This window comes from Rattus rattus, chromosome 10, assembly GCF_011064425.1.
Source record: "Rattus rattus isolate New Zealand chromosome 10, Rrattus_CSIRO_v1, whole genome shotgun sequence".
Classification (NCBI taxonomy): domain Eukaryota; kingdom Metazoa; phylum Chordata; class Mammalia; order Rodentia; family Muridae; genus Rattus; species Rattus rattus.
In genome coordinates, this window is record NC_046163.1 from 3,345,839 (window position 1) to 3,372,467 (window position 26,629).

The 26,629-nt window shown below is 42.2% G+C and overlaps 1 protein-coding gene across 4 annotated transcripts; it reads right to left on the minus strand.

Annotated features, from left to right (window-relative positions):
- Window positions 1–26,239, minus strand: Rbbp5 (RB binding protein 5, histone lysine methyltransferase complex subunit). Of its 4 annotated transcripts, none has more exons than XM_032914777.1 (14): window positions 25,852–26,239; window positions 19,532–19,557; window positions 18,547–18,719; window positions 14,836–14,976; window positions 13,997–14,159; window positions 12,253–12,362; window positions 11,231–11,350; window positions 10,992–11,145; window positions 10,825–10,896; window positions 10,185–10,302; window positions 8,909–8,978; window positions 8,145–8,374; window positions 6,960–7,151; window positions 1–1,890 (listed from the first exon to the last, which is right to left on the minus strand). In XM_032914777.1, the coding sequence occupies exons 1-14, from the start codon at window positions 25,868–25,870 to the stop codon at window positions 1,862–1,864; spliced, it is 1,617 nt and encodes a 538-aa protein (XP_032770668.1). In that variant the 5' UTR covers window positions 25,871–26,239; the 3' UTR covers window positions 1–1,861. The 4 variants fall into 4 exon arrangements, with proteins under 4 accessions (XP_032770668.1, XP_032770672.1, XP_032770671.1 ...); XM_032914781.1 differs by having other exon boundaries at window positions 18,664–18,719; window positions 25,852–26,021; XM_032914780.1 differs by having other exon boundaries at window positions 1–1,887; window positions 7,074–7,151; window positions 25,852–26,021.
- Window positions 26,240–26,629: the final 390 nt, after the last annotated feature.

Consider the following 26,629-nt stretch of genomic DNA (forward strand, 5'->3'; position numbering starts at 1 on the left):
TTTGATAAACATCCAATTTTATTTACAAAGCATTAAAGCTTTAGCAAGAAGTTACCCAAGGCTAAGTCTCATCTTGTACAAAACTACAGAACATTTTTAAGAAATAAAATGGAGAGGCGGGGAGGATGACAGCAAGAAGGAAATATACATATATTACACAAATGAGAAATCCGAGCTGAAAGTGGACGGAAGGTTCTAGAGGCTGACGAAAAGATTCCAAAAGCACAAATAGTTATTAGGAGCTGCTGCTAGAGATGACCTGGCAGGGTTTGAACCGATTTACTCGGTAGCTCGTTAGTGGAAATGGACACAGCATTAGCATCCCGGGAGATGGAGGAAATCAAGCCACTTCACACACACACAAGGCAGAAACCCCTGTATCGGTGTGCACACCACTGTGGTGTGCTGTAAAGAGACATGACATGGATATAATGTCTACAAATTAAAACATGTCCTGTGAGCCACTTACCAATCACAACCATTGGTCTCACTCACTTGAGGAAGCAGCACCAGCACGACACTGGAGACTTCCGGCCGTGTCCCCTGCCACCTCTACCCCACGGTAAATGTAATCGACGGGTTTGGCTATCTGAAGGAGCCTCCACCAACTGATAGAGATTTCACAATTTGCACAGTGTTCAAACCTCCTTTCAGTGCTGAGAGTATGACCCAGGGCAAGTCAAAGCTATCGCCAGAGGCCACTAACCCTTTGCACACTTGGCTTCCTGACTTTGGATTTTCAGAAAATTTCAAACACTTATTGTACAAAGCCATTTAATTTGCTATTTTTATTAAAAGAACAGCAAATACAGAGAGAGCCAGAGTGAGAAAGAGAAGGGTAAAAAGCTAAGCAACCTTTCACAGAAAGGAAGTGAGTGAAAAGACAGTAAGGGGGACGTGGCTCCAGGAAAGACCACACCATGGCTGCCGGGGACAAGCTCTCCACAGGCAATGATTTAACACACGCACGCACACGCACGCACCTGCTGAAGTGAGCTGCTGTTGCTTTGATTTGGGGCCTCAAGTCAGCCCTCGCACAGTGCCCCACACCCACAGAAAGAACCTTGTGGAGAAACACACCTTGCTTTGTTTCCAACTCTGGAAGTCAACACAGGTAAAGTAACACACAAACTACTGATGAGTCTTAGCTGGAGATGGATAAAACTAATCATATCCAAAAACCATGATTATTCAAACATCTGATCCTGGAAAACATGCAATGCAAGGGAAACCCCTGATTCTCTAGAGCCCAGCCTCCTGAGCAAAGGTTACGGTAAGACAGAGTGATGGGGCCTTCGATCTTCCTTCCTGCCAGCTTGAAATCTTTTGAGCACTTGCTTCTCTGCCCAACCTTTATACACAATATAGAAATACAGGAAGCATCTGGGAGGGGAAAGTTATAAATGAAAGAAACAGAAAATGTGTCAGTCTTCCTAGGTACTGGTAGCAAATTTTCAGAAAAGAACAAGTCACTTGAGGACATGCACTGAGGATGGAAGGCAAACAGGAGATGGGAAAGGACATGTCCGAAGATGTGACTTCAACAGTTAGGTGAACAAAACACGGGCATTCTTCACCAGCAACACCACCTCGTGTAGGTGGAAGTGGGTCAAATCTCCCGATGTCTGCATGCATCCTCGTTCCTGAGAGCCTATTTGGACTTATGCTTGAAAGGGAAGGCGGGGACATGTGCTCTTCTTCCATAATTCACTTCTTCATTCAAACATAGGATCCACTCCTTCACCTCCTGGGTGGGAGGCAGAGGCCTTTGTTTTCAACTAAGGCCAATCTCAGATGATTGGCCATACTGTCCAAAGGCTACCTGACGACAGAGTGAGGAGAACCAAGAGTTTCCCGGTCTTCATAGCAGTTCTGAGATTGCTCCTCCTGCTAAAGAGATTAGACACCAAAAGACTGCCTTTAGCATTTTCGCATGCACACACAGGCTAAGGACATCTCCCTTTGAAGAAGAATGCATAACCCAACTCCCAATCACTCTTCATTGAAGCAACTGCCCATCCGTACTCCAAAGCCCTATTCATCACTGTCTCAATGTGTTGCCAGTGTGTTCGAAGGGAGTGTAAGTGGAGGAGCGTCCACACAATGCTAAGCTGATAATCGGGTTCTCTGGCAATCACAATAGACAAAAATAAGGGTACTGACCCTTTGAGTCTTTCCTGTTAGACTAATCAGTCACTATAGATAAACAGTGAGCAAGACATCTCCTGTTCAAGCCCCACTGCTCCTTAAGTGACATTCTCATTCTTGTCAGCTTGGAGCCCCAGATACGGTGTGATGCTGATGAGATCTCGTGTCTGCCTCTACGCAAGAACTGGCAAGTGAACAAAATCCTGAATAGTAAGATCAAACAGCCACTTCCCTGATGACTCCATAGAAGCTGTTCAACCTCTGAGGGACATCTTTAAATGGGCTGCTGTGAACTATTAACTAGGAAGTATAAAAACAGAGCAAGGTGAAGAAAACCTCCAGGATCTAACTTCAGTGAGAGGTTGCACAAGGCTTGGAGTGGTAAAATGGTGAAAATCAACTGCATAATAAAAAAGGTTTTCATTTATAAAGTTGCTGTGAATGTTATTTTTAAAATGAAGTTCTAATATATAAATGAAAACTGGCAATAAAAACAGTCACATTTGCTAAGGACAGACTGAAATTAAGACCAGATACAAACTTTCTACTGAAACGTAAGAAAACAGCCTACAAGGCCTGCAGCATCTGGCTCACAGAAACCAGTTAGTTGCATCATACAGGAAGTCTCCAGCAGTTTAGTATTAAGAAAAATTCAGCTTGAGATTCACAGCTATTTTTGGTCTCTCCCAGCAGAGCCTAATTCAGGATGGCCAAAGAGAATGAATACTCAGACATGATTTCCAATCCTTCATTGGTCAGCTAGGATGATTATACAGATATGAGACAGAATATCCAACTAGGCATCAAGTCTTACTAGAATCCATAAATTAGCCTTTGAGTGATAATTATTTCTAAAAAAGAGGAGGAAGGACAAATGAGCAGTTAACTCATTACCGACTTATCTAATTGGGGTTTTGGCAAGCGACTGGGTGAGTCTAGTTCCAGAAGGCAGTGAATAGTTGCCCCAAAGTAGGGCAGTGAGCACAGTGTCCTTTCTCTATGCAGCAGCTCTTCTGCACACTTTGGCCTTTGACACCTTCAACAGATCCAGGTGTGTATCAAGACACTAGTGTCTACATGGGGGTGGGGTAAGATTCTATCTGTGACAAACCAGTCCTCTGTGGCACTGTGCTGATAAGGAACCAGAAGTCTGGGTAACGAGGAAAATGGAGCTTGTGTTCTCACCTCAAGCTCGGAAATAGAGTTAAGGTGACAGAAACAGAGATTAGACAAATGGTGTCAGCAGGCCTGTCCCTGGAGAGTCCCTGACTCAGGGTTACTTTTATCTGGTTTCCTCGAGAAGTATCCTCATTAGTGCTGCCCTTCCTATGTAATTCAACACTAACAAGCTGTGTGACACAAAAGGACTACAGTAGTCCCAGACTGATTGACAGTGAATTATCTGCCTTCCAATTTCCCCCTAATCCTTAATCTCTCATAACATGGCAGATAAGGGCAGTTTTTTTGTTAGAGTTATTAAGGTTTACAAAATGGCCACTTGCACATATTAATAAACAGCTATCATTTATCTGGCTAGAGCATACACAGCTTACCCCTACAATTCTGCCTTCAAAATTTTGACACTAATGCAAAAATTACCCAGTCAAAGGAAATTCACACTTTAGATCCCAGCACTCAGCACAGGTGGATCTCTGTGAGTTTGAGGCCAGCCTGGTCTATAGAATGCTACATAGAGAAACCCTGTCCTGACTGCCGCCCACTCCCAAAAGGGGGAGGCCACAGAAATGAACCTTTAACACAATCCTCAGAGCAGACTGTTTCTGCAGTGCTGAGAGTAGAACCTACAGCCTTGCACATGCTAGGCCAGCTCTAACATTGACCTACACCCCAATACTGTGGGCTAATTTTCAAAGGGCTCTCTGCTACAGGCACTCTGTATGAGTTTTACTTTTTAACATCTGGTGAAAACAATTGCTATATACTATCTTATATTGAAAACATCTGAATTGTAAAAATATCAGCTTCCTTAGAGGCCCCTGGGCCACAACATAGCAGCAACAGCTCCAGGTTTGCTCAAGAACCTCCAAAACCATCATGCTATTGAATGAAGAAGCCCTTGCCTCAACCAAAGAACTCCACATAGAAGATATGATAGCTTACTCTGAAAGCAGTATTTCTAAAATTATGTGGGACAAAATTGTAGCCTCACAAAGTTCCAAACTGTACTGCCCTGTCAGGAAAGCCACAGGCAGCCCTCCGAAGGTCTTGGAGCCATGCCTCAGGCTCACTGCTGAGGTTAAGCTAGGTTCTGTTCCTTAGCACTGTGGTATTCAGTCTATTCTGGAGATTTCCATTCAGGAACAGATCAATGAATCAAGGCGGAGAAGGAGAACACAGGAAGGAGGACACAGAGTTGCACAGAGAAGCACACGAAGCATGCAATCGGGAGGGGCTGCAGGATAGGGGCTGCTCTGCTCCTTATAAACAGAATCCGTCTGTCCTCTCACCCCAGCAGGGGCAAGTTCTCTAGTCCTTAAGGACAGAGCTGTTAAACAGCCTCTTCTTAAGGCTCACCCACTTCAGTGCTTCCCAAAAGTAATTAGGATAAGCCAGCGTGAACTACCCTGGCTCCTGAACACACTTCTACCTTTAATGACTCAGTACTTCTTCAGCCTGGAAGCTAAACTAGGTAACAATGGATGTGTCGACTTCACAGGACCCTAGAGAAAAGTTAAAATGCTGGCCTGCATGAAGACCCAGTAGGCACCACACACAGTTCAGGATTTTATTGCAAACTCTTTTTTGCCACTAAGACAATAATACTAATGTACAGATTCAGTATTTATGGAATTTGAGGAATAAAAAATTTATTCCCCAAAACTGAGTAGATTTTCCAACATTTTGATCTTGGTTCTCATTTAGACATACTAGTGAACATATCAACTAAAATTGAAACTTTAAGCCATTCTATTATTGAGAAAGAATTTTAAAATTCTGTAGTGGCTTATTTATCATTTACTATATATACATCCTATTGGAAAGCACAAGATTAATTTTAACTAATTTTTTTTCTGGTGATGCAGCTCAAACACAGGGCCTTGCACAAGTCAGACAAATGCTGCTCTATGGAGCCATACCACAGATCCCCTGCGTCCTTACAGAATGGTCCTGAAGAATTAGAGGGGAGAAAAGTGAGGCATGCTCGCACACACACATCGTCAGCGCTCTGGAGACGGAGGCAGGAAGACCTCTCCCAGCTCGAGGTCAGCCTGGTCTGTGACACAGTGAGTCACTTTCTTTGAGTTAAAAAAAAAAGAAAAAAGGCAGCACGGAGACCCTGTCCTCAAGCGCTGATTAATTGTATACATCTGGCCACATTTTAAATCATGCTAAAAGCAACTGGGCTTTTTGTGCCAGAAAATCCACTCGAGCTCACATTCTTAACTGTTAATCTTATGCACATGGGCTATAGAGAGACCATCTTTGCTTGTAGCGATCAAACACCTGCTCCTCTGTAGCCCTTGCTGACTCTTTTATGATCCACACACACAGCCTTGGCCTCAGCATGGAGGTAGGGACGTAACAGCCACACTCACTCCAGGGGAACTAGCAGACGCAGTGGTACAATGCTGCAGTCTGAAAACCTCAAGTCTAGATGTACCACACTCAGGGGACTAAAGACCCAGTCTCTTCTTCAATTTCTCTGTAGAAAATAATTCCTACTTATAGGCAACAATTAACCAAATTGAACAAAGAATTCCACTTTGTATTCCACTATTTATCATATGTACTTTTAACACATGTAAATTAAACGTTAAAGTGGAGGGAAAAAAACCTAAATATAATAACCACTGACACTTTATCTAACCTGTGTCAATTAGGACAAAAAAGCATATTATATTAACAAAGTACTCTCTCTCTCTCCCTCACACTCACTCACTCTCTGTGTGTGTGTGTGTACATGCGTGCGTGCGCGCGCGCACGCACGCGCCCCTGTATATGTGTATGTGTCTACCTAATGGATAGATATAGACTTTAAGTCCCAAGGACATTTAAGTGGTGATGAGCTCTAACTTGATCATTATTTTACAAACAAGCACGAGTTAACTGGTTCACAGGTATTTCCATTCGTTGATGAGACTCAATTGTGTATCACATATTAGGGGCTGAAAGGGTCAGATATTAAAGGCTCAGGCCAACCTAAAGGACACTTACAAGTTAAAAATGTCTTTTTGGCATTTTCCTCCTAGTCTCGAATATTGGAGGAAACCTCAAAGCCTTTTTTCTTCTTTAACATTATGGTACCGATAAGAAACTTCCTCCTTTCCTTAGATGGTTGAGGAAGAACCCTACTTCTTGGGTTATCTCAACAGTATGAAGATGATGAAGTTTAATAGTCGGGTGTTATATCAAACCAGCTTGTATTTCTGACTACTTGCCTTAGGGCTAAAATAAAAAACAAACTAAAGAAAAATCCACAAATAAAAATGTAAAAGCAAAACACCAAAGGCAGACAGAGACTAAGAAATGTATTAGCTAGAGGCTCATCGCTTTCTGGGTCACAGATTTTCCTATAGGAATCCAATGGAAAGTGCGAGTTCTTACACTCACATAACATTCTGTGTGTATCTGGGACCCTTGAAATCTACGTATGGACCTAGGGGTGAGAGCCAATGAATTACGTCGATTTTGGCTTAGCTTGCCCTTAGCAGCTTGAGCTCCAGAGATTACTTGATGCTGGGGAGAAAGAAGGAAGACAGGGAGGGAAAATCCCACTGCAGTTAAAGGAAGTCAGCTGTACAAAGCAAGGCCACAAAGCAAGCCAGATGGTGCTCCCAATGTGTCCTTACCTGCCAAGGGCTGGCTGAGTCCCGCCTGCACTTTACCCTTCGTTGATCCTTCCAGAGGTAAACCTCTGTCCCCTTTGTAGAGTTTCGGTTTAAATGGAGAATCTTTCTCTTTACCTTTTGATCCTTTAGGCCGGCCTGCTTGCTTCTTCTTGGATTTGCCATCCCCCTTCACACCCAGCAGTGGATGGACTTCTGCAGAGGGACAGACAGCCATGAAAGACAGTGCATACCACCCTGGTCCTGCATCCCAACCAGACCTTTGAGTGCAAAGAGCTTTGCTATTGTGTCCCACATCACTACTCTAAGAAAAAAATTGATTATTTTTAAAATTACAAAAGAATGTCTACTAAATTGACAAATACTTGCTGGACCAAAGGCACACACAAATCTATATGGTTTATACCAAACCACAGCCACTCCAAACCAGAAAACAATTAAAATACCCACTCATACTAACGTGATCCAAGCCTGAACAGGTGTGTGCGGAACACACAACACACACATATACAGGATCAGAAAAGAGATGCACAGACTGGGGCAAGAGACCTGAGTCCATTTTCTGTGAGACTTTGGACAAACTAAGCTACTTCAGTCCAACTTTTCTCAAAAGCAAAAATAATAAACTAACTTGCAGGGCAGATGACAATATGAGCAATCGTACAGAAACTACACAGTGGTGCCTGGAATCAAGTGTACACATCAGAGACTGTACAGTCGTATACCTAACTGACCTACTGTTATGTATAAGAAAAAAGAATGGAAGATGCCCAACGTTAGGTAATACCACCCTCCCCTTATCAAAGCATTGCAACATGTGGTAAAGAAAGCTGCCACTCACTGTAGAGGCAAGCAGGAGGAAATGACCATGCAGCTCTGACTGGCACTGTACCAGGCAGTAAAGCCACTCTATTGTGGAGGCCAGCAGGAGGGGGATGAACAGTTCAAGGAAACAAATCCTGACACATGTGTCAGAAGACAAGGTGTGTCATTGTAGGCAAGACACTGGAGGCAGAATGTCCCCATTTTAAAAGTGAACACAAACTCAATTATCACAGAACTGTAAAGCTGTGTAGAAAAACTCATGGGAAACTCCTTTAGAGTAGAAATGGCTCAAGTAGGAAATGACTTATTGTACATAAAGTAATGAAACCACAGACACTGGGAATAAATAAGGAGGCGTCTCACCGTCATTCGGCACTCCTTGGAGCTCTATATTGGTCGTTTTAGGTTTCTTCTTTGGAGGCTGGGACCCGTCTGCTGAAGACTGCCTCTTCTTCTCTGAGCTAGCCCCTTCATCCATCAAGGAGGTTGGGACTGCATCCGGTGGGGGGCCATACGGATTCTCTTCAGGGTCTTCTACCTCAGGGGCAATGGGTAAATACAATAGAGCCTTTGAATCTTCCAGCTCTTCATCACTATTTGGAACAGGATCAGACAAGGGATTGGAAAAAAGAGGAGATAGTTGCTTAAACCACAAGCCCTTCAGCCTTTCCTCTAGTGCCTACATTTAGTACACACAACAGTTACAGCTTTAGACTTTAAGAAAGCTGAAATGAAGGAAATAAACCAGATGAGAAGACAGTGAGCTGATAACCACAGGTAGACTAAGATCATTACTGCAGTTTTTTTGTTGTTGTTGTTTGTTTGTTTGTTTGTTTCAGACCCCGAGACAGGGTCTTTCTGTGTAGCCCTGGCTGTCCTGGAAATCACTCTAGACCAGGCTGGCCTCAAACTCAGAGATCCACTGGCCTCTGCCTCCTGAGTGCTGGGATTAAGGTGAGCTCCACCACACTTGATTTTACTTCAGTTACTTAAAATCTGTATTACATTTTGTTCAGAAAAGGACTGTTCTCTATTCTACTGTAAGCAGTTGGAAGTGGAGGGAAAGCTGGGGAAACTGGGCAGTGCACAAGACACAGGAGTGACACTCAGCCTTTGAAGTTGCTCACCTGCTACAGAAGGCAGCAATGGGATCCACGCTGGTGACATCCACTTCCTCATCTTCAGCAGCATCAGCCCCTGCAGGAGAGAATATTGGGGAGGGTTAAAAAGATATGGAAAACTCTTTGTTACCTAAGACTAACCCAACAGTTCATTTCATTCAATCACTTAACAGTAGAGGTTGAATGCCCACTAGATACTGACGCTGGAAATAGTGACAGCCAAGAAGTTGGGAACAGCTCTTCACAAGGTCTCACAGTCTACCCAGGAAACAGACAGATCATTTCAACATAACACAGTAGACACCAGAGTAAATTAATACACCCTGTCCTTGGTGGGGAGACAAGAAGAGGGCCTGATTTATGTGGACATCTAAGAAGGTTCACAAAACATAATCTAAGACTGCCAAAACTACCTACACCTTTCTGCATCCTTAGAGGTCTTTCTAAATCCCAGGAGACATGTAAGTTACCTAAAACCTACAAGTGAAGAGCAGAGTCAAGCTGGAGAGCCAATGAGGTTTATCCAGGGCGTGATTATTGCTAATTGAGAAACCAGGAAGATAAGTCAAATCTCCAGGGAGTGATAATGAACCCGTGCAATCTCAGCACTGGGAGGCTGGTGCAGAAAGGGAGGTCTGAGGCCAGGCTGGGCCACAACAATGAGACTCTGCCTCCAAACAGCAAGAAAAAGGTCAGATCTTTATCTCCAAGGAGTTCCTAGTCAGAAATTTAGGAGATTAAAAATAACAATGATTACGATCATAATAATAAAAGTCTTAGGGGTTCTTTTACAGGCTAAGCACACACTAAGTGTTTTACACTAAATATTTATTTATCCCTTGCAATGCAAAGAAATGGGTGTTACCTTTATCCCACCTTAGAGATGAGGGATGCAAGTCTAAGTATGTTGCCAAAAGCTGCCTTGTATCAGCGCCCATGCTCTTGGCCTTTTTACTACTGATGAAGGTGTAACAGAAGACACAACATCAACTGAGCCTGAGCACACCTCTGTGCTTTGTGTGGGGTGTGTACATTCTCACTTAATCACCTGTGACTCAGCACGACATACAGATGACATGTCAGGAGAGCTGCGAGAGCACCGGTATGCCCGTGCGAGCCCTTGAGCAGCACATACATTAAGACTCGTCAAGCACTGTGAAAACTACATACTCACGAGGGAAAGGTGGCAAGTGACGCTCTCAGGTACAGTTTCAACACCAAGTACACATTAAGTAAAAGCATGCTTTTCCTTTCGGAATACCATCTGCTGTTGAGACATCACCTGTTTGCTCAGGCTCACTCTTATCTTCGTCCTCAATATCAAATTCTGATTCTCTTTCCTCATATTCTACATTTTCATCCAACTCTTTGAAATCTGGTGCAAATGCACTCCAATTTTCCTATGACAAAACAGACGAGTCACCAATCTAAAAATCAGTAACAATGTAAGTTCTGACAACTTATCTTCAGCATGAATCAGACGAAGCATTCTAAGATTAAACCTGGGATAAGAGAATAAAATCTTAGGTATCTAAGCATTTGCCAACTTGATATAATTTTTTTATATATTTTTTATATAAACACTTCAAATTTATTAACTGCATTTCTTTCCTAAATCACAACTTCCTTTATTCTTTACAAAACATACTACACAAAGGTAGTTTAAAAGTGTTCAGATGAGAAAGCAAAAGGAATGTTAAAAAGTTGTGGAAAATGTATATACGTGGAAACAAAGCTGTGAACTAAGGACGCCCCCTGAAGTGCCACTAAATATAATGAGCTTAATTAGGCTATAAGGGTCAGACGTGAAACAAAGTAATTAAAGTAGTATTTAGTTTACTCAGTAGGACTTTTTTTTTTTTTTTTTTTTTGGTAAAAAGAAATACCAAGTTTCAAAGCAAATCAACCAGAAAAATACTTACTACTTGATTTTGGGCCCAAATGGACACCACGCCACTAGAAATAGAAGCTATGATGGGTCGAACTGGATGCCACTAAATCGTAATGTAAGAGAGAGAAGAGTTGTTGGTCAGAGCAGACTCAAGCCATGCTAGTGTGTGCCACCAAAGCAACACCCTGCTCTACTCACAGCCACGTCCAGCAGGAGCTCCCCTCTGGTCCCATGCAAGATCTTCACCAGGTTGCCAATGCTCTTTTCCCAGATATACAGCGCATGCTGCCTCGCTGAGCCTGCCACTATGTACTCCCCATCCCCAGAGAAGCAACATTTTTTCCATGGAGTCCTAAAAGACAAAGAACGTTCCTAAAAGAACCTGGAACAGGAGCCCAGGGAAGGTGGGTCCCACACTCTCTGGCATCAATACCTACCTGTTCACCAAGTCCTGCAGTTTCTGCATAGGCTCAGGCTCTCCGTCCCGTCCACACGTTAAAATCTCTCTGCCGTCATAAACTCTGATTATTCGATCTGCTGTGTTAATCAGGAAGCAACTACAGAAAGGAGAGAGGTTTTAGACAAGTCAGAAACCTGCCCCTGTTAACATTTTCTATTGCTATTTTTTAGACCAGTTAAACAGAGAGAAACTAAGAATGGTCAAGATTCAGTGCCCAGGTATCTCTACTCGTCACTCCAAACCAATAAAGTAAAAATACAAGTACTTTATCCTGAGTATCCTCAAACCTCATGTTAACAGTGTCTGGACTGAACTAAGATCCAAGACCTCTGAACCAGTCTGCTTAAAGCATATCCTATGTAATATTCAATAATTACATACTTTATTTATCTGGTCTGTTTCAAACACAGTATGACTATTTATATATCAATAAGCTAAGTGTGTATTTTTTTAAAATGATGCTTATTTATTTTGGACTGAGAGTGCACCTCAGTTTTAGAGCACTTGTCTAGCATAAGGGAGGCCCTGGGGTTTTGTCCTTAGCCTGTTAACATAAGTGAACTATTTAACCCTTCACTCAGATCTATGCACTAGGCACTTTGATTCTAGCATCTTTCTGTAAAGGAAATGTCTGGTAACCTGGCAACCACAAAACCTGACTACTGGTCAGTGAGGGACATTTTATGAACCTAAAAACCAGACAGTGAGCAATTCTAACAGCTTTAATAAAATTTATAAATTACACATACTACAATAATAATTATCATCAAAATAGTAATTATTAAATTAAGAACAGATAGATAATAATTGTTATTTGTATTCCATTCACTTAAAAAAAAAAAAAACCCAGAGCAAATCTAAGACCTCACTGGACATGTTAGTGCCATCATCTCTGCACTCAAAAAGCTGAGGTAGAACCACAAGACGCAGGCCGGTCTGAGTCATGTAGTGAGAGTCTGTTATAAAAACTCCATACACAGAGGACAAGGCCTCACTCACCTCCCCTTTCGGGCAAACTCAATAGATTTAATGGCTGTAGTATTGCTTGTTCCCGTTGTTACTCTGAAGGAAGCAACAAGATCCTGAGAGTCTGTTTTTAGGACCAAGATCTGAAGTTTACAGAACAAAAATAAGAAGTAAATATTCTGATGATTAATAGCAATTAGATTTGACTTGTTTTTAAACTGTGAAGAGACCTGGTAACAATTCAAATATATATGAATTGTCCTATATATTCAATCTTATTAACTGATACTATATTTTACTTCTTTCAATAAACTACAGAGTCTTAACCATCTACTCTGAGAACACGTTTGACATTATTCACAAGAGCTAACAAGTGGAAACAAACCAGACAAATATGATATGATTGAACTCTGAAGAGGAGGGAAGGAAATTCTGACACACAGTACAACAGTCACCCTGAGAACACTATGCTGTATGAAATATGCCAGTTGCAAATGGGGAAATACAGTATTATACCATTTCCATAAAGTGCCTACAGTGCTCAAATTCAGCAATAGGGCACAGAGTGACTCTGCCAGGGCCTGGGGACAGACTCCCTGACAGAGGTTCAATATGCAAGACAAAAGAGATCTGCAGAGGACGTGGTGAGGCTTGAATGTGTGGAGTACCGATGAGCCTAACATTTTAAAATGCTTACAAGGATAAGTTTATGTGGATCTTCTTTATATATTATTCTTATACTGGGGATAGAACCCAGGACCTCACTCATGGAGGCAAGTACTCTACAGCTGTTAATATATATCTTAACAACAATTTTTTAAAAACTGCTTCCAGAAGAAACACCTATAATGTACTACCCCCAACCCCCAAAACCCCTACATTTCCAAACATCCCAAAGGGCAAGTTTAAGGAAAAAAAAAAAAAAAAAAAAAAAAAATAGTTTTTTACTGTGTTTCTCTATGTGAATGTGCAAGTATATACATGTTTATTCTGGTTTTTTGTTTGGCTGGTTTTTAATTTTTTTTTTTTCAAGACAGTATTTCTCTGTGTAGCTCTGGCTGCCCTGGAACTTGCTTTGTAGACCAGGCTGGTCTAGGACTCACAGAGATCTACCTTCCTGCCTCTTCCTCCAGAGTGCTGGGATTAAAGGCACACACTGCCTCCACCCTGCTGCGCTGGATTTTATATAACTAGATATTAAGACATTCTCATCAGTGTGTTCCAGTAGATAACTTTTAAATATTCTCTTCACCACTACTAACTGGTGAAGAAGCTTCTGTCCTTTCCTTTTTGTTTTTTTCTGGTGCTGGGGATTAAACTCAAAGACTCATGAGCACCTAAGAAGCACTTTACAACTAAGCTATCGCCTAGTGTGTGCGTGTGTGTGTGTGTGCGTGTGCGTGTGTGTGTGTGTGTGTGTGTGTGTGTGTGTGTGTGTCCCAGTTCCTTGAGATAAGTCGCTGTATCGTTCCAAACTAGCCTGGACCTTACTATTTGGTTTAGACGGTCCTCAGCTTAGGAGTAATTCTCCAGCCTGTGCTCCCCAAGTGCCGGAAGAATTGTAAAGCAAACCCACACTGTCTCCATCCTTATCTAAATCAGCTCATCTGCTGACTCTAATTCAAAGTACAGAGATTAGCATCAAGGCATGAAGGGAAACTTAGCTACATTTCATCCGGTGAGAGATTATTCCAGGGACAAGAGACACTTAGAGCAGAGGGAGTAAACAGGAGCCAAGGCAGACACCCAGCCTTTCCTCACCAACCTCACAGCTTACCTTGCCTTTTGCATTTCCTGTATAAATATATTCCCCTCGCCTATCAAAAGATGCCACCACGTTCAAATCCGAGTCATCGTCTACCGGCAGAACAACATGTTTGGAATCTGAAAGGGTCAACATGACAGGAGCAGATTTCATGGGACACACGAGAACCTTGTTCCTGTTTAAAAATATGAACACATATTGGCTATTGCTTTGGTATCAGCAGATTGAGTCCCTGTCTTTTCTCCCTGATCCCTGAGCACTTTCCTCACTGGCTCTCCCAGCTCCAACAAACATGAAACGGTGAAAACACATAAAACCTACAATCTAATAACAGACTCAAAGTATGAGAGCCTATCTTGACAAATGAGGGTTGATCATTAAAAATACTTAGTAAACTAGTAAGATACTTAATAAAGTAAAAACAAAATACTGACATTATCAAATATGGCCCAGGCCTGAGGCACACAGGATGAGCATCATACTCACACAGTAGATTATGGGGGATCCCCGAGAAATCAAAGTGGTGTGTGCATAATGGAATACCGGAATGCTTTTCCGTAAATGTAGTCTTAAAATGAAACTGTTTCTTCATTCTAAAGGAGTCTAAAGGATGAAGGGTCAGGGCCCCTTATCACATCATTCCCACCTTTGGTCATTTCCAAAGTCTTAATGATCTGTTACAGTCTCCTTACAATGCATCCAGTAGACCAAGCTAGACAGAAGAGGATTTTATATAGGCTTGGAAAGGTATTGCGTTTGCCTCTTAAAACCTTAATCTGTAGATATCATAGCCCAGAGCTAATCCACTCGGAAATGAGACCCGCCCTAGGAAAGGAGTATCTTAAACATACTGATCTCGAGGATGATATTGGACTTTTAAGATGGGTGAAGGGAATCGAAACCTCTGGTCGCAATCTCCAGAAAGAACATCCCACTGTGACACTATGTTATCTGTAGAAGCACTCACGAGCTTATGACCATCTCGACTCCAACTAGGGGAAAAAAACAGAGGTGGATTTAGCACATGGTCTAAAGTAAAGTGTGCACACCATTACTATAGATACAACTTTGACCTAACTGCACAGGTCAACATTTTAAAAATATAGTCAAATCTATTTCAAACTCCTCAACTAATCAATAGATATTTTCATGACTTTCTTTTTTATTTTTGTTCCTTTCCTGAGAGAAAGTCTCAGTACATACTCAAACTGACCTTGAACTCAGGATTCTCCTGCCTTTATTTCCCAATAAAGAGAAGGTATTGCCTAATACCTGTGCTGGGATTACAGGTATGTGCCACCATGCCTGGCTCTTGTACTACCTTTACATACAGTAATGTTATACTTCAAAATAACAGTACAGTTCATACCATGAAATAATAGATGAATATCTTGGTAAAGTCCCCAAATCAGTTGACTTTTAAGACCATGAAACACAAAAAGGGCCTGAGGGGGATTTCAGAGCTGATGCTCATCGTAATTTCCAGAGTTGTTCCCACAAAGCACCAACACAAGCAAGACAAGTTCTCTATTATCGTCAGCAAGGTCCGCACAGCTAGACGTCTACCCTACCATTCCTGTGCTCAGGAGGCAGGGGAAGGAGGCACCTGAGTCCCAGGACAGCCTGGGTTACAGAGACTGTCTCAAAGGCAAAAACAATAGAAATTAAGAAACAATCATTTCTTCAATGCAGCTAAGCACACTAGACATCCTGGTTAAAGACTGAAAGGTGGACAGACTCTTTGTGTGGCTCCAACTAGAGCAGAGGTTCTGCCTAAAGCTGGAGCCCAACTTTGGTATCCTCTTCTCCAACAGGGCTGCCTTACCAGGCCTCAGCGGGAGAGGATGCCCCTAAGCCTGCAGAGACTTGATGTGCCAGGGCTGGGGGGTCTACCCTCTATAATCTAACATCTGTGTCACTCCTACAAAGACTAGAATGTACCTTTAAAGTATTTGAAGAAGTAATAGCTAAATTTCTCCAAATATAACAAAACATACAAAACCTACTGACTAAAACAGGTGGCTGGCTGAAATCCAACAATATAAGCCAAGGAAACCATTCCAGGAGCTGAGGACAGAGCTTAGTTGACAGAGCTACTGCTTAGTATGCAGGAGGCCCTAGGTTCAGGGACCACATCTGTAGTCTGAGCACTCCGGAGATAAAGGATTGATGAGAAGTTCAAGGTCATCCATAACAAGCGTAAGGCCAGTGAGCACACAAGACCATCAACAGCAGTCATGAGAAACCCTCATGAGCTGCTGGTCAGGGATGCCCAAAAGACTCCCAAAACATTACAGGCCATTGCTACTCTCCTTGGTTACCCCCAGAGGTAGAAGGAAGTCCCTACTGGTGAAAAGGCCATGAACTTTAGACATAAGGCAGAGATGTCCACCCATAGTTAGAATTGATTTGAAAAACCTCACTCAGGATTGGTTTTAACCATACCAGAAAGCACTATGCAAGCTTCCAAAGGAGGGAATTAGCCAATAGACAATTGTCCCACCCAGCTATGGCACCTACCAACCACAGCAACAACCAGCATGGCCAATAACCCTAAAGGTATAGTAGTGGCACGCATACCTTGGCAGTAACCAACAGTTCTCTAACTGGACTTAAGCTTGCTCAACAAGAAGGAAATCATGCCTGGTTCTGGAAACCCTAGCCAACCACCCAGAAATAGAGAAGTCAAAGATCTTGGATGAGAACATACAATTGCCTCTTTACTAAACCAACGTAACCCCCACCTACATTCCAAAGATTTCTCTTTATACCCACAGATAAGTGTAGTACTCAACTCTCTTTGCAACATATGGAGACGATTACAGAAAAGTGCAACCAAGCAAAGTGCAGGGCTGTGGAGCCCAGGCCTAGCTGACCCATCTACAACAGAACTGCTGCACCCAAGGCTCTGGGCACATCGGGAAAATGGGGTGGAAACACTTAAGAACCAGAGGAACAGGGAGTTTGCTGTGAGCTTGTGTCTCCTAGGAATGTCAGAAGTTATACCCAGACATAAGGCATACCCTCAGCCCCATAGTTAGAACTGATTTGATATAACATCGAAAAATTAATAAAATAAAAATTAAAAAATCCGAAACACAAATTATGCAGAAATGTTCTCAACTTTAAATCTTAAAAGTGGCACTGAGGCTAAGTAGTGGTGGCACAGGCCTTTAATCCCAGCACTCAGGAGGCAAAGACAGGTTGATCTCTGAGTTTGAGGGCAGCCTGGTCTATAGAATGAGTTTCAAGGCAGCCAGGGCTACAGAGAAACCCTGTCTAGAAAGATAAAAACAAAACAAAATAAAATAGGAAAAACAGGAAAATGACAACAGTAACATAAAGACAATTTCTCATAAAAAACTATAGAGATCAAGAGTCAGGCACGGTGGCACACGTCTTTAATCCTAGTACTCCTGAGGCAGAGAGACAGGAGGATCTCTGAGCTGAAAATTGGCCTGGTCTACATAGTGAGTTCCAGGAGAGACAGGGCTATGTACAGAGACTATCTCAAAAAGGGACAAATAGGGTAAACCAATGTCTTTAAACAAAAAGAAAAAGATAAAAAATATCACTATATGTTTGGTTTGTCTTGTGCCAATTACAGTATATGCAGAGGAAATATGTGAAATAATTACATTTTAGACAAGGGAGGCAACTGAAGGAAATGTCAGGGCACTGTACTTCATCTGAACTGTTGCAGAGTCAACCCTTGGGTATTGTGGTAAATTAGGTATGTAACATTGTATCTAGTAACCACTAGAAGGCACAATCAATACAATACCCTAAATTTGTTCAAGTACCCCACAGGAATGCAGGAATCAGAGAAAGGAAATATAGAAGAAACATAACGGAATCACAAACAAATATTAGTCCAAACTGTGGGATGAAAAATGCTTGTTACTGTAGAACTTAGCAGGCAATGCAAGAACAGAAGCTCAAAGATCAGCCTTCTGCTCCAGCCTAGATATTACTACCTTCTAGCTGGGTGATCTTAGGGAAGTATATGGGTTTTCTGGACTTCAATTCCTCATCCATGACAGGAAGGATAGAGCCTTTACTTACAGAGGACTGTGAGAGAATTAGTCAATATATACAAAGTTCTTAAGCCAATACCTGGGCATAAAAGGAGGGTTCGGAAAATATTGATGATATCACTTGTATCAGAGATGAGGCAGATTTATTCCTAAATTCTAGACTCTGAGGACAAATGATGGGAGAAATAAACTAAGGCTTAACCATGGAGGGTCTAAGTTCAAGTCTATACACAGAAAAACTGGGGCACCTTTCCCACCAGTTCTATCTATAACACCTGCGATTAACACTGGGGCCACAAGCACGTAGGCATACATATACACATGAGGCCACACACATGCCAACATACCTATACAGATGCACATAAAACAGAAAAAAGGAAAAAGAAGCATGGGGCTGAAGGTATTTATGTAACTCAGTAAGTAAAATGTTTGCCCAGAATGTAAACAATCCTGGGCTCAATCTCTAATACCACAAAAAAATAAATAAATAAATAAAGTAAATCAAATCAAATCAAAATTCCTTACCACAAAGAACAGACTGGATGGATGTGTGCACTAATTATTTTAGCAATGCCTCTTGTCAAGAAATCCCAAATAACAATTCGGCCATCGTTACAGCCAACAGCAAGCAGTGTGCCCCACCTGTTAAAGGTGCAAGTCAGGGCCATGCTGATGCAATCCAAAGTTCCGTCAGCTTCCTGTAAGACAAGTAAATATACACAAGGGTTCTCAGTCATAAAGGACAATCATATAGAAATGTGTTCTTCTAAGCGTTCATACTCCTTTTAAATAGGCTAAAATGAACAAATAATTATTAACTGAGCCAAAAACTTTGGAAGTGGTAGTGATCCATCTCTTACTCAAACGGACCTCCGTACTTTGCCATAAATGCGCAGTGTTACTAGAAGAATTCTTTGATTACAGGAAATTGTAAAAGCTATGAAATAGCCTGAGTGTGACGTTAAGAAAATTACATTATTTTACATCAGTGTTAAGCCTTAAAAAATAACCTCAATCGGGGCTGGGGATTTAGCTCAGTGGTAGAGCGCTTACCTAGGAAGCACAAGGCCCTGGGTTCGGTCCCCAGCTCCGAAAAAAAGAAGAACAAAGAGAAAAAAAAAAAATAATAACCTCAATGACCACAATGAAGCACAGGAAATGTTACAAGTGCACTATTACACATAGTGATCATTATTACTAAGTAAATACACTTATCAAAACTTGTAAAGCACTCACAAAAAAGTTCCTGTGTAGATGATAGTACTGTTTGTTTAAAAAGTCCTTCAGTTTAAGTTGTGAATAATTTTTCCTTTTATTTAAAGAAAAGTGAACCTTAAGATTTAAAAAATTACTTTGAGATTTCCAGCCAAACTTGTACATTACCTCTTGTTCGAAGTTAAACACTCCAGTTTCACCAATGCAATATGTGTGAGAGACATTTAATTATTTGTCACCAAATAAATAAAAGGCAGTCAGCATTTCCCCCATATTACAACAAAACTAAACTCACCTCTGGATAGTTCTGTCCAAAGGACTCTGCAACAAGGCAAAGAAAGAAAGAAAGTAGATGAGGCATAAGCCGCACACAAGGGCCCACATCAACACAGCATTGGCTAAGTGGGGTGGGGTGGACGCATGCTTAGGGGCTCCATGGGGTCACACTACTCATCACCATAGGCAGATGGTATTTGCCTTCTTACTTCTGTCATTTCATAAACATACAGTAAAGTGTTTCTGAGGCTGTCCTCAGGACACAGGAGCTGGTGTGCTGCTGACCAGGTGAGCCTACCGTAAGCATCTGCTTAGGGACCTGAGCAACAAGCCTCTGGCTCTGAACTTTGCCGTCAAAAGCCTCTAATCTCCAGCATTAGAACTGTAAGCTGGGGGTTCAGAACACTCGGAGCCCCTAGAATGCAGAATCACCAACTGTCCTCAAGTCTATCCTATTATTTCCTTATCATATTCCTACTTGACAAAAACCCCCAGCCAGTCCCTTCTCACACACACAACTATGAAAGGGAATGAATGTAAATGCTGAGCTGTATCGAGAAAATGTTCTTAAATACTGATTTTAAAGTTACTAAAGTAGAACATGTGTTACATGGAAGTGTGATGATGGGCTGGAGAGGTGTCTCAGTGGCTAAAGTGCTTGCAGGGTAGCACTTGAGAGCACCCATACTAATATAGCTAGTGTTGCTGTCCCAATCAATAGACTACATTCACAGGTTGAAGTAAACAAAAATACGTACTCACTCAAACATAAAAAAAAACAAAAATCAGGCTAGTAGGATGGCTCAGCAGGGAAAGGGGCTGCAAGTCAAGCCTGCAGCCTTGAGTTTGATCCCCAAGTCCCATAATATAGGAGAAAACAAGCTTCCATAAGTTGTTCTTTGACTTCCGTGTGTACTCGAGAGCACACACACGCACACATGCACACACACATTTTTTTTAAAATTTATTTATTTCATGTATGTGAGCACACTAGCTGTCCTCAGACACACCAGAACAGGGCATCGGATCCCATTTCAGATGGTTGTGAGCCACCATGTGGTTGATGGGAAATGAATTCAGGACCTCTGGAAGAGCAGACAGAGCCATTTCTCCAGTACCCCCAGCCCCATCTACATATATTTTTAATATAAGTTTTTAAAACCATTTGGCTAGAGATTGGAGTTCAGAGCCTCAAAATTCATGTAAAGGGTAAAAAGCCCGGTGTGTACACAGGGGAATAGGACTGGCAGATGCCTGCTACTGGCCAAACATTCTAGCCAATCAGAGACCTCCAGGTTCAGTGTCAGACCCCATGTCAAAATGGGAAGGGGAAGACACCCAACATCAACCTCTGGCCTCTACATACACACGCAAACATGTGCACATACAAACAGGAACACGCATCATGTACACATAAAATGTTTAATCACAAAACAAAAATTTAAAAATCATTAAAAAAGGAATTGTTATGAGCATCTTTACATGATCTCAGCACTTGGGAGACAGAGGTGGGACTGAGGCTGAAGGTGGCCTGAGCTGTATGCAGGGTTCAAGCCAGAGTGGGCTACTACAAATTCTACATTTACCTAGTCAGTCCTCTCAACTCACTACTAAACAGGTCTTACCACACTTCATTTCTGTAGATGAAAGCTAGGCATGAAGGCCAAGTCCTACAGTTTAAAAAAAGGCAAGATCCAGACCTGAACCAGAAACAATGCCTGTGCCTAAAAAATATAACTCCTAGAATCTGCCTAGATTTGCCCAGCAGGTCACTAACTACTCTGTGAGTTACCAACCAAACCTGCTTTCTCCTGAAAGTCAAGGTATATCCCATCTTCCTTTCAGCATAGCTAATATTTGCTTTCCTCAAGTCCTCAAGGATCTCAACAGTGATCACAAGCTCTTTTAGGGGCCAAGGAATTGAACAACAATTAGCAATGTGCGCTAAGAAACCTACCTAGATTCTTTATCTAATGAGAACTTTTCTGGGCAACAACCACTATTCATTTTATTCTGCTAGTTCCAGAAACACTGTCCATTTGCCATAGAACCAAAAAAAAAAAAAAATAAACAAAAAAAACCCAAACAAACAAACAAAAAAAAAAACAAAAACAAAAAACAAAGAATTTCACCATCTAGTTAGCCTTTCCCTATAAAATTCACAGTGGGAATTTATACACACACACTATTTATCAGAGAATACTGAATGAATAACTTGTTCCTTCCAGCCCTCAAGACTTCTTTGTTCTGTTTCATAAAACACTGAAACCTTTTCTTGTCCCCTTACTCTTACAATCTTGGCTTCAATTACATTAGCTTTCCTCCCTCTGTCCCTAAAACCAGTGTCCATCTTCCACTATGGACCCTCCTCCTGGACTTGCTTGTTTGGATTCTGAGTGTTAGCTTTTAGTATAATCTCATCCGATTCTTCAAGCACCTCCTCAGGTCTTCCCTGTGGGATCCTTGCTTCAAATGGCCTTGGAGCAAGCAGTCCAGGCTTCTCCTGTCACATGGGATAAAGTCTTTATCTCCAAGACTTGGCTGTCATGAGCGTCTCTCAATAGTCCTATTTTTTAATTGCCAACAAATTCCTCCCTTCCATACCAGTTTGGAATCACAGTAGCTGGTCTATCTAGACCATTCTGCTGCCTTTAACAGGAGATGGCTCTGTCAATTTCAATTTGTAGTGTCTAGATAACATATACCATTCCATCCTTCTAACATGACCACACCTCTTACACTGCCTTGAGCCCAGTCTTGCCTCCCTTGATCAGTCTTTCAAACAACTTGCAGGTCTAACTCCACCCACAATTGTATCACAGCACTCCCGCACTCAAAATCCTTTGCTGGGGAAAAAAAAGAACCAAACACTAACTTTGAAAAGCAAGCTTAGCTTGGCCCTGGCCAAAATAATTCATTTTGAATATTTTGTTTTTGTACTATGAGCACCTGTGCCAGACCTTAAACTAGCCATGCCCTGAGTACCAGCTTAGAATACACCATTTCCTGTACTCACTCATTCATGTGTATTCTCCACCATACACCCATTCATGCCTAGGAATGTTTGCTTCACAGAAAGCTCCTACCCTTTTGGTTGGTTGGTGGCTTGGCATCTCCATCTCAGTATCTGTAAAAGTACCCCAAGTTTTACACCAATCCCATCAACAGAGCAGCACTAGCTGCTTTCCTGTGGATCCCCCATTGAAGTGATATTTTGTAACTCTATTGTACAGAATTATTTGTTTCTCTTCTCCTGTTTGTGTTTTTTATCCAGGACAAAAAGCAGTATCTTATTGTTTTCAGATGGTACAATTCAATCTACCAAAAATGAATAAGTCATCATAGTCCATGAAAAACAAGTTTTTAAAAATAGATTAGAGCAGGAAATATCAGAGGATAATGAACGAAAGGTTTAAAGATCATTTCAAAATATTCTAGGGCTGGATAGATGGCTCAGTGGTTAAAAGCGCTTGCTGCAAAGCCTGAACCTGGAGTTCAGATCCCAGAGCTCACAGCAGTCCAGCACAGGCTAGTACCCCCAGTGCTCTCTCAGCACTAAAGCAGGTAGGCAGAAGCAGGAAGGCCTTGCTGGCTACCAGTCCAACTGAAAACCATGAGCTCCAGGTTGATAGAAATGACTCTGCCTCAAAGGAAAAGAGAAAGAATGACAAAGGACGATACATCACTCCTTTCTCTGGCCTCTTGAGTGGACAAACACCCACACACATGCACACAAACATCGGCATACATCACAGACACAGCATGCTGGAAATAGTCTAACTACACATGCACACACACAGGGGTTGTAATAGCTTATTTCTCAAGCCAGTGAGATGGCTCAGTGGCTAAGGATGCTCGCTGCCAAGTCTAAGAAGCTAAGTTAGAGCTCCAGAACCCGTGTGCTGAGAGTGACTGCCCAAAGTTGTCCTCTGATCTGCATGTGCACTTATGCATACACCCATATGCACAAATCCACACACTAAATAAATTAAAATTAAATTTAAAAACAAAATGTATTTTTACTATGAGTTATGGGAAAAGATGAGTTTGGAAATTATCTCAGGCTGGTGATGTAGCACCTGCCTAAGTGCACGGGACCCGGGATGCAAGAGGCTCTGACCCAGTAATTTTTCATCTCCAGTGCAGCCCACCCGTTATACAGCAATCTCTCAAAAAGTGGTCAGATGCGTGCAGAAGTAAAGTTGGTATTCTGTCTAGGAGCCACCTGAGTGGCACATCCTACAGCCTATCCTGTCCTTCACTTCCTTTATCTGGCCAGATGTCCTTCACTGTGTAACTATTCCCACAATCATATCACCTCTGTCCCCTTTCCCTGCTTGTAACAGCTTTCCTCTTTTCCTCTTACAAATAAGAATCATCTCTCTTGGTCTCTACTTCTCCCACACCCTCCTAAAATCACCTTCATCTTAGGCTGCTAAACAGTGCAAGCTGCCCAGACATGATTTGGAGGTTTTTCTCACTTTTGAGACTCAGGTGCTGCCTTGACACTCAATTGGTGTCTATGGGAAGGAACTTCTATCCTGTATCCTATACCGCTGTACTTGGGGGAAATATATGAAAGGAACCTGAAAATGTGCCTCGTTCATGCAGCACTGCATTCGTTAGGTAACTTATTATTATCTGCTCATCCTTTTCCCTCCAGGTAAATAACCAAAGATCTTGTCCCTGACAACTTTCTGTCCCTCTCATTTTTTCCCTTCCACCTAGCACAGGGTTTCAGTAAGCCGAAATGAACGGTGATCATAAGTCAAGACCTGTCTCTCAAGCTGTCAGTCTATAACAACATATCAAATGCTGAAGATACCGATCAAATGTCTTTATATCTTAATAATCAAGCACCGCTATTTTGTGGTTCGTTTTCTCATCACTACTATACTCAAATCCTGCCAACACTACCTCCCCAATATTTTTTCTTCCCATGACCCAGTACACATTCCTTATCACTCATACATTGTGGCCTTCCAGACTGGTTTTTATATTGTCTCAACATTCAACTGTGCATTATTACTGCCAGACAGACTTTATAAATCGGCACTCCCACTGAGTCGTCGATTGGTCTGCCCTATCTTCCTTAAAAAGCAAACTATCCAACCTGGCATCCATGAGTCTCTGCAAAATAAACAGCACCAATCTAAACTCTTGCTTATCTCCTTATTACAATACCCACATTTTAGCAAAGCAGAAAAATTATCTCACAGAGGGGCTGCAGAGATGGTTCAGTGGTTAAGAGCACCAGCTGCCCTTTCAAAGGTCCCAGGTAAGATTCCCAGCACCCATATTGTAGCTCAAAACCATTTGTGACTCCATCTTCAGGGGATCTGACTCTCCTGGCTTCTGTGGGCACCAGGCACATCACCGGTGCACAGTCATACATACAGACAAAACACCCACGCACACAAAATAATAAATTAGTTAAAAATGTTCTCATTGGTGTCTTTTATTTCAGACACAGATGTACATACTTTCATACTTTGTCAGTATTACATCCACAAGCAGGAATGCATGCTCCAAAAAGCCACTATAAAGACAGACACTTTAAAAATCATCTTTGTAGCCCTCCATCCCTTCTCAAAAACAAACAAACAAACAAAACAAACAAACAAAAAAAAGAAAAACAACCATTAAAGGAAGCCAAGTCATGTAGGAGCTCTTGAAAACAGAATCATCATGCTAAACATTACCACATGGGAGACCAGAAGAAAAGACTGATGTGGAAAAGGGGTTAGGAGGCAATGACTTAAAAAGAATAGTGAGAATAAAACAACTGCTTGTGTAGTTCACATTTCGGGGGGTCTACACCTCCTTGTGGTTAAGGACCTTAAACTGGCAGTCAAGATGACTGGATCCTAAATGCCAACTACGCCACTTAGTGCCGAATTACAACACTCTTACCCCCCACTTTTTTTTTTTAATAAAATCTGGTTAAATAACACCGTTCCAGTAAGAGTTATCCCCTCTAGCCACCCACTCCTCTGACAGGTCTTCAAAATTGACCCACCCTAGGTCACTCTTCCTCAGATTGCATCTCCAAAACTCTGGTCCTGTCTGCTCTGTTACTTCAGCACCTGCGATCTTCGAAATCGCAGCTCCTACAAAAAGTGCCTCAATGACTCCACAACTGATCTGAAAGCGGTTCAGAAAAGTAATGCATTCTTCTCGGACAGGAGCTGATCTTACTCCTGCTGCTGCAACTCCACATCCTGAGCACTCAATGAATCATCTCAGAAGAGTGTCCCTAAGGTTGCAGCCTGCGTTCCCTCCCGACCAGGTTCCCTCCTTCCCAGTACCAAAGGGAAGACGCAGCCAAGCTCTCCTCACCCAGCAACTCGAGGTTCATCCCTGCAGACGCTGGCCGCCTGGTCTCCGCACCGGCAACAGTTCCTTCTCCCCCACCCGCTCAGAAGCCCCGCGTCTAAGTGGGGGGCGCCGCGAAGAGCCTGGCGCAAGCTCCGGAGACTTTCGTATTTAGAAGGCCCCGCGGCTTCCGCTTTCCTCCCCCGCCTTCCTTGTTCGTTTTACGTAGCTGTCCACATTTATCCCTAATTTAAAAAAAGATTAAACGCTCTTTAAATCAATCAATTGTAATATTATTGAGATACAAAAAATATCATAGTCATTCAGAACTCCAGAAAGTACAAGAATGGGAAGCTTTTCTCTCCGGGACCATGTAAGTGAGAAAGAAATTTCAGGCATATCACTAACCCACTAATACTCACTGTGCTGTGTGTTCCTTTGGTTGTCCCGGCGGCTACCTGCAACATCGTAAGAAAGGTTCCGGGCGATTCTTTCTACGGAAGGAAAGCGGGAAAGGTCGGCCCCTAGTGCCCGAGTGTTGGAGCTCCTGAACGTGGTCAGAGCGCGTGCTGGCTTGCCTCACCGTGCAATGCATAGTTACTATGTGTGACTTAGTTTCCTGAAGATTATTCCATGTCTCTAAAAATATACCATACATCACAGAACGATAGCATTTGTTAGGCCGTTTCCTGCGGTAGTTACTGTGTACACAACATCGATTAGGACACGGGAAAATTGTCAAGAGAAATGGACTGAGTGCCCCCACAGTTCTGTCAGATTCGATGTACACAGCAATGAGAGA

What these genes read in the sequence shown, in the direction of transcription:
- Rbbp5 (XM_032914777.1), bottom strand. An exon ending in CTGCAGGACTTGGTGAACAG is followed by an intron (nt 11,146 to 11,230) that starts GTAGGTATTGAT and finishes TTTGTCTTTTAG; the next exon opens with GACTCCATGGAAAAAATGTT. An exon ending in GAGTGAGCCTGAGCAAACAG is followed by an intron (nt 8,979 to 10,184) that starts GTGATGTCTCAA and finishes TCTCTCCTGCAG; the next exon opens with GGGCTGATGCTGCTGAAGAT.